This window comes from Pelodiscus sinensis, chromosome 3 (assembly GCF_052426305.1).
Source record: "Pelodiscus sinensis isolate ZL-2025 chromosome 3, ASM5242630v1, whole genome shotgun sequence".
In the NCBI taxonomy this organism is placed as follows: domain Eukaryota; kingdom Metazoa; phylum Chordata; order Testudines; family Trionychidae; genus Pelodiscus; species Pelodiscus sinensis.
In genome coordinates this window covers 7559913-7571983 of record NC_143054.1, presented here as the reverse complement: position 1 = coordinate 7571983, position 12071 = coordinate 7559913, and the positions used below count along the sequence as shown (strand labels likewise).

At 57.1% G+C, this 12071-nt stretch overlaps 1 protein-coding gene across 4 annotated transcripts in view; it reads left to right on the top strand.

The window, feature by feature from the left end:
- ZNF395 (zinc finger protein 395) overlaps positions 1-12071 on the top strand; it is a 54155-nt gene that overhangs the window by 18347 nt on the left and 23737 nt on the right. For all 4 annotated transcript variants that reach the window (XM_089776992.1, XM_075923287.2, XM_006116720.5 and 1 more), the window contains 3 exons: positions 2803-3060; positions 8754-9010; positions 10043-10155. In XM_089776992.1, the coding sequence (XP_089633118.1) occupies positions 2803-3060; positions 8754-9010; positions 10043-10155 (628 nt within the window). The remainder of the gene's footprint in view (positions 1-2802; positions 3061-8753; positions 9011-10042; positions 10156-12071) is intronic.

Genomic DNA, 12071 nt, shown 5'->3' with positions numbered 1-12071 from the left:
TTGGTTAAAAATTGTCTCCACTGACCTTCCTGAGCTGGCAGCTGCCCAACGAGACTGACATATAATGATCAATAGGGCCCAAGCATGGCCTCCTGCTCCTGCATGAACATGATAAATCGGTGCTTGCAGCCCGGTGCTCGTAGGCCACTGCATTGTACCATACGGTCATTCATAATGTCCTAAGGAGAGTTGGATTCTCATTGGTTTAACCGTTCAAACAAGCTGATTTGCAACTGACGATAGCTTTTCCACTACATTTGATGGTGCGTTTTGCTGCCCAGAGGCAACGCTGTGTATCTACACATTTATCTAAGCAGTTACACAACTGATGTTTATTCATAATTTAATTTATTTAATTTTTACGTTATGATGTTAGAAAATGGGGAATGACGCATTTCTACTTTACTCGACTTGGATTAAGGATATTAAGAGGCAGATAATTCACTAATCGTGTAGTTGATTAAAATTTGTATTGACTACACAATCAATAAGGAAAGGCTGGCACAGTCCTGGCTCACGCAGGATCCAGGAGCTACCCCCGCTGCGGCTCTGCAGTTTAAATGTAGTAAGAGCCGGGCACTTCGGCTGTCTGGCTCCGACTACTTTTAAACTGCGGACGAGCAGCGGGAGTAGGTCTTGAACCTGCTGTGAGCGGGGTCTGAGCAGGGAGCTGGGACCTCTGTGGACACAGGCTGCTGCTGGAGCAGCCTCTGCCTGCAGCGAGCCTGGGCCTGTCATAGGCAGAGGCTGCTTCGTGGCAGCCTTCCTTCCCCGCCGCCCCCGCCCTCCACTGCTACCTCTATCAGAGGCAGCAGTGTGGGGTGGAGGGCTGGTGGCACCGTGGATGGTACAGAGGCAGCAAGGGGTGGGAGATGAGTAGTCAACTCGACTACTCACTTAGGTTACATTACATCCACACTGCGGAGCTATTTCGAAATAGTTATTCCGTGTCCTTAAAGCAGCCCGTTATTTCAAAATCTGTTTAGAAATAACAGGCGTGCTGTGCCAGTGTCCCTATAACCCTTGTTCCACAAGGGATGTTTTGGAATAACGCTTTATTTCAAAATTACTTCGAAATAAGCGTCGCAATTTGCATAGTGCAAATTGCGTAGCTTATTCTGAGGTAAGGGATGTACCCTTACAAATTGCGTAGCTTATTCTGCTTGCAAATTGCATAGCTTTTTCTGAGTGTAGATGCACCCTTACATCCCTAACTTGGATTACTTGTGATTTATGTCTGGCTCTGTTTGGATGGAAATTTAAAATTCAAGTAAATGCCCGGAAACATTTTAAAAAGTATTGTTAAACACAGCCACCTTTGATATGCTGATGGATACGACCAAAAGTTTATCCAAACACATTTTGCATATAAAACTACATTCTTTATTTAAACAAAGGAGGTATTTGCTGTCGTTAGTGACATGAATTGATGCTAGGTCACAAAAGCTTTCAGTGTTTTACAACTAGTAGGTCTCTTCATACACCTCGCTTTGTTCATAGACGGGAAGAGGAAAACAAGCTTTCCTGCTTTCTCAGTTCCTAAGGGGTTTCTTCACTTTGAATGTGCTACTTGAATAAACTGAACTGAATACATTCTCTCCCTGCATCTGCAGAAGAGGCTGCTGGTGTCAAAAGCCGGGTTAGCACTCGAAGCACTGGATCCAAGTGCTTGGCTTCCGACAGTTCAGCGTTTCCCCTTTCTTTAAAATTTGGTAGCAAGTGTGCTGCTTCGGAGCATTGTTTTAATTCATTGAAATGATTCATAATACGTTTCATAGCTACATGGTAAATGTTAGGGCTTAACGTAGGGGGTCACAATGTCACATTAGGTTTTGTAAATAAACCTGTATTTAGTTTAAATAAAAGCCCCTGATTGACATAAAGAATTGTGGTTATTTGTTAAATGCTTGGTTTATATCCATTCTGCCTCAACCACTCGACCTCCTTCCGCTTTGTGTGTATGTGCGTGGGAGGAGAAAAGTCAGTCCAGGGTCACTAGAGAGATTGAGAAATAATGGCCCGGGGAAGGGATGTGACTTTCAAACAGAGCATGGGAAGTTGGGGTGTAGGGGGGGCTGCAGCACCTCCAGGTTTTACACCCAGCTTCCCTGCTCCCAGAGGCCGGCCGTGCGGCTGACCGGCTGTCCCAGCCTCCAGGAGGCCCCAGTGGGATCCTGCTGAGTTTCTAGGGTTCCACTGGCTCCTCTGCTGGCCTGCCGGCTCTGTTGGCCCTTGGGGTTTCACTGCTCACTGGCTCCGTCCCATGGGATCCTCAGCTTGCTGGCCCCCGCGTCTAGGCCACCGGTCCTGGCGGCTCTGCTCCCGCCAAGGCCCCGCTGCCAGCCTGGGAGCTCCTAGGCTCAGCTGGGGCTCAGCTGTTGCCCCCAGCTGTAGCTCATCTATGGGTGGCAAGGGGCTAGGGTTGCTGCCTCTCCTGGACTGGGCACCACTGCCACGAATGGCATCCGGTCTGGGAGAGTTGGTAACCGTTCCGGCGCTGCTGCTTTCAAAAGCCCATGGGAAACTGTGCGGTGCATTGTTCCTTCCAGCCCAGGTTCTACAGGCACTTTCCATTTGGCGGGTAGCGTGTGGCATTCTCCCCATTTTAGAGATGGGGAAACCGAGGCACAAAGACATTGGTACTTGGCCAGTGTCCCGTTAGGCCTCCTGACTCCCCTGTTCCGAGCACGACAGTGCTTCTAGTGGCACTCGGGGGCACGCCCCGTTCGCCAGCCCTCCAGATGCAGAGCGGCTGGCGTTTTGCACTGGAGGTAACAGGGCCTGTCTGTTTGTCCTTTACAGAGCGTCGAGATGGCGAGCCTGCTGTCCAAGCGCCTGGGGAAGCGCTCCCTGCTGGGCACCCGCGTCTCCACGCCCAGCGCCTTCTCGGACAGGATGCTGGGGCCGGGCCAAATCCCCGCGTTGCAGGTGGAGCTCAGCCGAGTGTCTCCCCAGCTGGCTTCGTATGAGGGTGGTCAGTGCAAGGAGCAGGCAAAGGAGAGTGGCCTGACGCCCAGCTTCCCAAACCTGGACCGCTTACAGCTCCACCCGGGACAAAGAGTACGTAGGCGGCTGTTTGTGCGGTGCTGACCGGCAGCGTTCATCCCTGGCACCTGGGGGCGCGTCTTCGCTGCAGAGCTAGCCCGGGCTGTAGCCCAGATGTTCCCTCCCCCCTTCCGTCCACACAGAAAGAGCCTCTAGCCACGGCTTGTGCTCCTCAAAGCAGGCCCCACTGCATCCTCTGGAGCTAGCATTCGGCATTCCGAGCTGGGAACCCGCCCCTGTGCAGTGAGAACAGGGGGCTGTTAGTCCTCCAGGCCTGTCAGGCCCCTCCCTTCTGTGACACCCATCTCAGCCCCCAGTCTGAGGTGCGGGGGGTCACCCGGCCCTGCCCTCTCCCGCCCCCCCCATCCACAGCCAGATGTGACTCAGCCAGCAGGCAGAACAGAAGTTACAAGGACACAGTGGATAAGACGCGTCAGCACAGAAAGCAAAAGCCGACAGGACAGTCCATCTTCCAGAGAGGGGGCCCTGAGGCAAGGGCCCTGCCCCCCTCACTGCACCTCAAGCCAGCCAGACTCACTCACACCCACTGCAGTCACTCCCCCCCCCCCCAGGCAAAAGGTGTCGCCTGATCACACCCCCTTCCCAGGCTCCGGTTACAGAAAGCATCACACGAGAGAGACACTCACTTCAACATTCCCCTCCGCATCTAGCTATTGGTGCAGGGCCCCGGGGAAACTGAGGCACCCCCCCCCCCGGGACAGCAGAAATCACACGCCACATAGCAAAGCGCACCGAGCGCATACGATCCCCACTTCGTCACGCCCCTGGTGGCCTGCTTCGTTACTGCTGTACTTCCATAGCATTTGGAGGGAGGTGCCAGCCAAGGAATCCGTCTCCCGGTTGGCCGGAAGCTCCAGCCTTCCGGCAATGGGGTGCCTGCAAGACCCATCAGAGCACTCTCCTGTTGGGGCTCAGGAAGGACAGCCCAGTTCTCCCCCCACGTCCTGCGAGCCGGGGCTAAGTCTGCAGTGAAGAGCTGCCCGGGTGGGTTCCAGGGGTAGGGCATGGGATCTCTGTGTCTGGCTGCGTTCGTTCAGGGATTATGATTGAGCTGCTGGCTCAAATCTGGCCTTGCTCTGTCACGACCGAGTCACTAGCATCTGCTAGCTGTTGGGTAGCCGGCGGGGAGGGAGTTTAGGGGGCTCCCTGTGAACAAGTGTCTCCATCAGTAGCCTCAGTAGGGAGACTAGGGACTGAAAGAGCCAGGGTCACAGGCCTGCAATGTTCCCTCAAACTTTTCCCATCCATGAGCGGAATAAATTTTGTTACATGCACCAAGATGTGCACCACCAGTAGACACACATGCTGCCAGCTGTGGGTGCTCTGCTCATCAGCTGGGCGGCATTTGAATCTCTCCTGGGTGGCTGCCCAAGCGCTCAGCGTACAGGAAACGCTATAGGCCTGTCTTCCTTGTCTCGGGTCAGGAGCGGCACAGACATAGGGCATCTTGCCCTGCCCGTGCCGAGCACCTTCCACCCCGGTGGTGCTCAGTGGAATGAAGGGCTCTGAGCAGGCTCGCGATGCGGGGAGGCAACTGCCCCGGGGCCTAGTGATTCTAAGGAGCCCGGGGCTCCTCGCCGCTGTCATTTGCAGCAGCAGAGGCAGCTGGAGGCTCAGGCCCTTGTGGATCACTGCAGGAGCGCTGCACCGTGCACTGCAGAGCCCGCGCTGGGCACTCCGGCCAGCCCTGAGGGCCAGCGGGGGGGCGTGCTGGGGACTGGCTGCCCCAGCCCCACCCCTCCTACCCGCGGGCTTCCCCCTTCCGGGCGTGTGGAGCCAAAACTCTCACCCGGCAGCCCTGTCCGCTCCCCTGGCTCTGAGCCCCTTGGCGGTTCAGGGCCGTAGATGGGCAGGGCGCTCTGCGGAGCGCTGGCTCTGTCTTCCGTGCTGTAGGAACTAGGGCTGTGAACGTGCAGTTAACAGCGTCACCACGGAACGGCTGGAAAGCCTCACGGTTACGCACCCTGCGGGCTCTGCAGTAGAAAGCTTCAGTGAGCCCACAGCGAAGTCTCCCCGGGGGGCAGGGCTGGCCAGGGCTGCTGGCTCCACTCCCAGGCAGGTGGCGTGTCAGGTGCGGCAGTGGGGAGGGAGCAGCTGGGTCCCCCATGGACCAGGGGCTGCTCCGGGGGGCTTGGAGCAGCCCCCAGGGCCGGGGATTTGCTCCAGCCCCTGCTGGCTTGCCGGTTAACCTTTGACATGCCGAGTAGGAGCGATCGCTGTTGACAGAATCGTAGACGTAGGACTGCAAGGAACCTTGATAGGGTGCGGAGCTCAGTCCCTGCGCGGAGACGGGACTGAGTATTAGCTCATCCCTGATGGGTGTGTCCAACCCGCTCTTAAAAACTGCTACCGCGGCAGAATCCACAGCCGCCCGAGGGAATTTGTTCTGGCGCTTAACTGCCCCGACAGGTGGGAAGTTATAGTAAAAAAACCACCCGCACCCCAAAGCTCAGAGTGTGGCTGTCACAACGGAGCGGGAGGGCTACTGACAGGCTGCTGGGGCCCTTGCGATGGGCCAGGGGAACTGTGAAATGTTTTCAAGGCCGAGCTCTTCGAACCAAGTGTGTAGCAGGCCCTGGTTGGGCTTTTTGGCTGGCACCAAGAGCTGTCCTACAAGCGCACAGGAGGCCGGCTTCCTTTGGCCCTGTTCCTTTTGTAGGACTTTTGGGGCCTTCCCATGAGACGTAGCCTAAAAATAGTCAGTGGGGTGGGGTGTTGTGTTGCCGTCCCAGCGACAGGCGCCGTTGTGTGCGTGTGTTTAGTTGCTGTGCAGCGGCAGCAGAGGTGAGAGCAGCCAGGCCCTGCTGCTCGGAGCTTGTGGAGCCCACTGGCGTAAGGTGCTTTGGGGAGCCCCATTCCTTATTGTCTGGTTAGCTACTCTGGGAGAGAAGCAGGTTCTAGTGTCCTGAGCATCAAACTGGGAGCCAGGGGCTTCTGGGTCTTAATCCCGTCACTGCTGTAGCCGCTCTGCTTTAGAATCTGCATCCAGTCTCAGCTGAGACCTTTTCTCTGCCTCAGAGCACTGTGCATTTTGTACCCACCGTATCCATGCATCACCTCTAGTGTTTACTTATAAGAAAACAGTCAACCTGCGGAACTCCTTGCCAGAGGATGTGGTGAAGGCTAGAACTTTAACAGGGTTCAAAAAAGAGCTAGATAGAGTCCTGGAGGTTAGGTCCATCACTGGCTGTGAGTCAGGGTGGTTAGGAATGGTGTCCCTAGCCTGTTTGTCTGGAGGCGGGTGACCGGGGAGGGATCACGTGAGATTACCTGTTGTGTTCCCTCCCTCTGGGGCATCTGGTATTGGCCACTGTCAGCAGACAGGACACTGGGCTGATGGCCCGTTGGTCTGACCCAGTATGGCCCAGTCTTATGGAACAAGAAGAACACTATTGTGTCCCTATTCATAGCTGCGAACGCTTCACAAGTCTGGTGTATTTCAGCACAAATGGGTTTACCTGAATAAAACCAGACTCTTAGAAGCTGGGGTAGGAGCAGCCTGTTAGGGCATTGGGACACCTTGATTGAAAGAGGAAGTTTGAGGATTTCCTCTGCTGCCCGTGGATGAAAGCTCTTCCCTGCCACACTCTGCCCATCTTGCAAAGGAGGATGCCCGTTCTCTTGGTTTTCTCCACTCCTGTAAGTGAAGAAAAGCTTCCGCTCTTGAGATTTCTTTTCTACCTTTCCTTAGATGGCTGATCCGTCCCTTTCCTCTGAGAGTTGGTGCTTTTCACCAAGCAAACCTCTTGTCTCCCTGCCTGTCTTTTTGTGTTACCCCCCTGCTACCTTTGGTCATAAAGCCCCATTGTAAGCTGTTTGGGGCAGGGACTGTCTTGGCACTTCACGGCCCTGCAGCACCTAGCGCAAGAGACCTCGATCGCCGTTGTAATGTAAACGCAGTCGAACATCTCTAATCTGGGACTCTCTGGTCTGGTTACTGGACCTGGGAGCCCCGTTGCTGGGAGCAGGGGCCGGCCAGGAGTGGAGCTTGAACAGCGACAGGGAGAGGGGGCTGGTGCCCAGGAGCAGAGCTGGGCCGGCGGCGGGAGGGGGCAGTGACTCCCCTGGACAGCCCAGAGGCTGGCAGCAAAGGGGCCAACATTCCCCGAGTCTAGCCAACTCCTTGGTCCGGGGCCGGTCAGGTCCCCAGGGTGCTGGACCAGGGATGTCCAACTATACTGATAAGGGGACGTGCTATGGGGAGGGGCTGGGGCTGGTTCCTTGTCCTGTCGCTTAGGGGGTCAGAGCAGAGCCATCTGTTGAGCACAATAGTTGGTGGGGGGCTGCTAGAATCATTTTCTTTCCCCTGTGCCCTCCAACTTGCTCCCTCCAACTTGCAAGATCTAGTGTCTGTAGGGTTGGCCTGGCACAACTCCGTTGACGTCCGGGTGGTTATGCCGACTTGCTCCTGCTGTGAATTTGGCTCTAGGGTGGTCGAGCGGGGGCTCTAGAAGAACGCTGCCCTATGGGGCAGGAGGGTTTTCACACCCCTGCAGCCCTGCTCTGACTCCTAAAGGGGCGGTTGCCACCGTTCACGATGGAGTCTCCTGGAGCATTTGATCCTGCACTTGCTTTGGCGTTTCCGTGCTGCACGCACCAGCTGTGCACACGAGCCGTTGTGTACTTCACTCTGGCTTCGCACTACAACAGGTGCGTGTCCTCGTGGGACAGCATGGAACGTCCTGCTAATAGTGGGGGTTGAGCACCCCAAAGGCTCCCCCCGATACATGCGCTGATGGAGAATCTCCCTTTAGCGACATAGGGCCTGACACACAGCTGAGCAGTTCTGAGGGCTGCCAGCCGAGGGCCGTGATGCATGTGTACACAGCCATAGAATGGGCCCTTACAACGTTTCCACGCTTGAAATGACGGGGTTCCGGCAGCTCCTTAGGAAATCTCTGTAGCTCGGAGGTTGGGATTTACGCTCTGTCCTGCAGCCCTTTGCCCAGCTGAGTTTTAAAGGGACCTTGCTCGTGGTGAAAATCCTTTTCAATGGAGGCCTCACCCGTGTTCTGTTCCCGTCTCCGGAAGTGGAAAAGGAAAGAAATCTGACTCGCATTCCCCAGCTCCGCCGCTCTTGCATTTTACATTTCACTCCGTGCGGCAGCCAAAAGCAGCCTTACCGGTTTCATGTTTGTTTCTAGTCTGTTTTCCCGTCAGGGTCTCATGCAATGTGGTTTGGGTTTTGCTTTGTATTTCATGGGAATATTATTAAGACCTTTTGTAAAATGTTGTTGTGGCCAAAAGCTAAATTTGGCTTAAATCTGGCCTGCTGCTGAGGCCCAGTTTTGCTCCCATTGAAATCAACAAACCCACCCTTGAACTCCGTGGGAGAAGTCCCGTTCTTCTTTATTCCACAGGGGCTCTGAGGCTTGCCCCCCCCTTTGGGGAGTCCGGGGGTTACACTCCACGTGATCAATAGTGCATCATGCTGCAGGGCTGCTGCATCAGCCATGGCCAAGTATTGGAGTGGGGGGGGGCTCTTGAGTCCCAGCGAGCACGTGGAGAAAGCCCCGAGCGTGGGTGACCATTGCTAATCCCGTTCCCTCGAGCGGTGGCGTAGGATGGAGGTGCTTTCGTTAGCGATGGAGCCCCGGCAGCGGGGGCTTCGTACAGGGGAGCGTTGCGCCGGGTTCCGCTGAAGGATGGAAAGTGGCACTGAACTGTGGTGATTTGTCCTCACGTAGGTCTACGTCACCTACAACGGGCAGGAGTGCGCGGGCCTGGTGGAGCAGCACAGTCAGCCGGATGATGAGGTGAAGGTGCTGCTACCGGAGCAGGGACTGGAGGCCTGCTGGAAGGCAGAGGACGTGAGACTGGCGGAGATCCAGACATCGCTGCCTCCGCCTCTTCCAATGGACCATAGCCCTCCTGCGGCGATGGAGCAGAGCCCCACAGGATCAGCTCCGAGATCCGTGTCTAGGAACATCGACGTGCCTAAAAGGTGGGTGTCCTCAGCCGGCTTCGGAGACTTGAGTCCGTTTCATCTTGCCTTGTTCAGGAGCTGGGTTTGTGCCCTGGCTGCGTACGCAAGCCTCCCTCTCTTCCTGTTCTACGCCAGTACCTAGCGCTGCTGGGAGCCGCTCGCCAGAGGAGGCCGCGGGGTGAATCGATCCCTGCGCAGAGTTTATAATCGTGGTTTTCAAGCCAGGGGGCGCGACCCAGGATTGGGGCGTGGCACGTCGGGCCCTGGGGCGCGTGGCTGCCTGGGGATCAGGTGACCCGTGGGGGTGCTAAGGCAGCTCCCTGCCTGTCCTGGCACTACTGCTGTGCCCCAGAAGTGGCCAGGGCCAGCAGCAGGCCTGGCACGGGGCGGGAGAAGAGCTCCTACCCTGAGTGCTAGCTCCGCACTGCCATTGGCTGGGAACCTGCTGCGGCTGCTTCTGGGGCGCAGCATGGTGTGCGGAGCCAGGAGAGGCAAGGAGCCGACTTAGCACCCCCATTTTAGCACTGACCGGGAGCCGATTGAGGTAAACCCCTCCTGCACCAGCCCTGCCCCCCCCAAAGCCAGAGCCCCCTCCTACATCCCAAAGCTCTCCTCCTCAGCCCCACCCCGGAGCCCACCCGCTAGTCACGTGATGTTGAGTTGTGGGCCTCAACAATCTTCTTCCACTGGGTCGTGAGAAAACAAGTTTGAAAACTGCTGGTTTATAAATGCCCTGTCCTGTCTCCTTGCCAGAAGCTACCTTCCTGCCTGGGGCCATTGCAGTAGGTCGCATTTCCCTCCCCAGCTGTCAGCATCCGGGGCGACCGCATGGGCGGGGTGCTTTCTGGGACACGCTGGGAGAGGAACGAGGGACACGCACGTAGTCAATGGTCACGAAAGCACCGCGGCTCCAGTCGGCCTCGGCATTTTACATCAGTGACTCTTTTGGGTGGGTGGGGTCTTTGAAATCCCCCCCTCCCCTTGTCTGCTGGACATCTGCCTCCCCTCCCCCACCCCCATTCGTTCATGTGTCTCTGTCTCCCGGGGCAGGAAGTCCGATGCGGCGGTGGAAATGGACGAGATGATGGCTGCTATGGTGCTGACTAGCTTGTCCTGCAGCCCTGTGGTCCAGAGCCCGCCAAGCCGCGAGAGCAGCATGCCGGGTGAGTCCCACAGGGTGCCGGGGTCCCACGCCTGCCTTCCTCTGTATTTCAGCACCAGAGGCTGACTGGAGGTGCCGATGTGCTCCCCAGGGTGGGAAATCTACTCGCCTCCAACCGTAGGTTTTCCCAGGCAACCAGAGACCCCCCCTGCCCAGATAACTGTGTGACTGCCACTTCCCAGGCGCCGACGTCCCAGCGTGCTCTCTGCTGGTGATGTCCCGCTGGCCCTGAAACACCCGCTGCCTTTGGGGTCAGGTCTCTAGAGAGGAGATATCCCCTGCGGCAGCGGGTAAGCCATGGCTTGGAAGTCAGCAATCTGCTCCGTTCTAATGGGTCCCTGGATCAAGAAAGTGGCGGGGGTTGTTCTGTCTCTGGCAGCGATGGGCAACCTAAGCTTGTGGGAGGGCCGCTCACGGGGCCCGCTTTCATCTCGCTGGGCCACAAGATTGTCGTAACCAAGCCGGTCTCCCGGGAGAGGGTCGTTTTGCTCACTGCGCTGGCGTGCCCAGAATTTGCAGGGCGAGTCGATTGCAGGGTAGTGGCGCTGTGAAGGCGCGCCTGGGTCTCACAGCCTGTGTCTACACTAGTGCAAGAACGTATCCATGTGCTTTGGCACAAGAGCATCTATGGCAGTGTGGACGCTCTCTTACGCAAGAAAGCGCCGATGGCCATCTTAGCCATAGGGCTTTCTTGTGCAAGAAGCCCTTGCCACGCGTCCACACTGCCCTCTTGTGCACCAGGGCTTACACTAGTTAGAGAAGAGCGTAGCTCTTGCGCAGGAAGCCCCGTCTTCCGCCGCCGTGCTGTAAATCTTGCACAAGAGCGGGCGAGCAGTGTGGACGCTCTGCACGTGGGCAATAGTAAAGAACATGCCTCGGGGTCACACAAGGAGCCTGTGGGCCACAGGTTGCCCACCAGTGGCCCATGTGCTGGTGAAGGAATTGTTGGCGGGGCCTCGAAGGCTGCGTGTGCGTGCAGAACTCTGCCTGTGGCTGTGTCGGGGAGCAGTGTGACGAGGTGCCAGCTCTGTGCCAGCAGGAGCCCCTCGGGTAGACGCAGTGATCCAAAACCTGTTATCCTCGGCATCATCCCAACCCTTCCTTGTCCCCTGCCTGTCTCGTGCTGAGGGACAAGGAGGGGAGACAGATAAAACACAGAGGTTTGGATAACAGAACACAGACCTCCAGGCAGGATGGTTCAGAGGAAGGGGAGCAGGAGGCGATCCCAGCCAGAGGGAATCCCACAAATGTTCCCTCCAATTGTGTGCGGAATAAATTTTGTGGCATGCACCAAGGCATGTGTGGATGCGCACCACCCTTAGAGACCCCTACTGCCAGTGGCATGTAGGTGGCATGGGCCAACCTGCCAACAGAGGGCAGACCATCTCTCAGGGTGACAGGGCCAGTCTTGGGGTGGGGGGAGGGTTGGGCTCTCAGGACAGAGCCCTCACACTGAGCTCTGACTATGCCGCTGCAGGTGAGCGTGGGCACTGCCGGGCGCTGTCCGATAGGAGGGGATCTTCTGGCCCATCAGAGCTGAAGGTGGGCGGCGTTTGCTGCCATGGCTGTTTCAGTGCTGCGGACAGCCTGAGCCGTCTGAGAGCCTGGGCCCTCCAACCAAAGAAAGCACGTTCCCTAAAGGGCTTCCCTCTTCCTCCCGCCATCACCTGCGTCTTGCCAGGGCTCATTTCCAGCCGGCTGCTGGGTGTAGCCCAGCGCTGGGCCGTGGCGCCGATTGCATTTCCTGGAGCGCTGGGTGGGGTCCGTGCATGGGTGGCTTTCCGCCTGCATTTTCCCAACCGCGTCCTGAAAACCTGGAATAAAACGGGGGTGGGGGGACAGTGTTTGGAGGGGTCCGGGGTGACCCTGTGGCTCAGTCTGAGAGGGAGGACTTGAGCCGTTTCCCGGTGCCCTGGC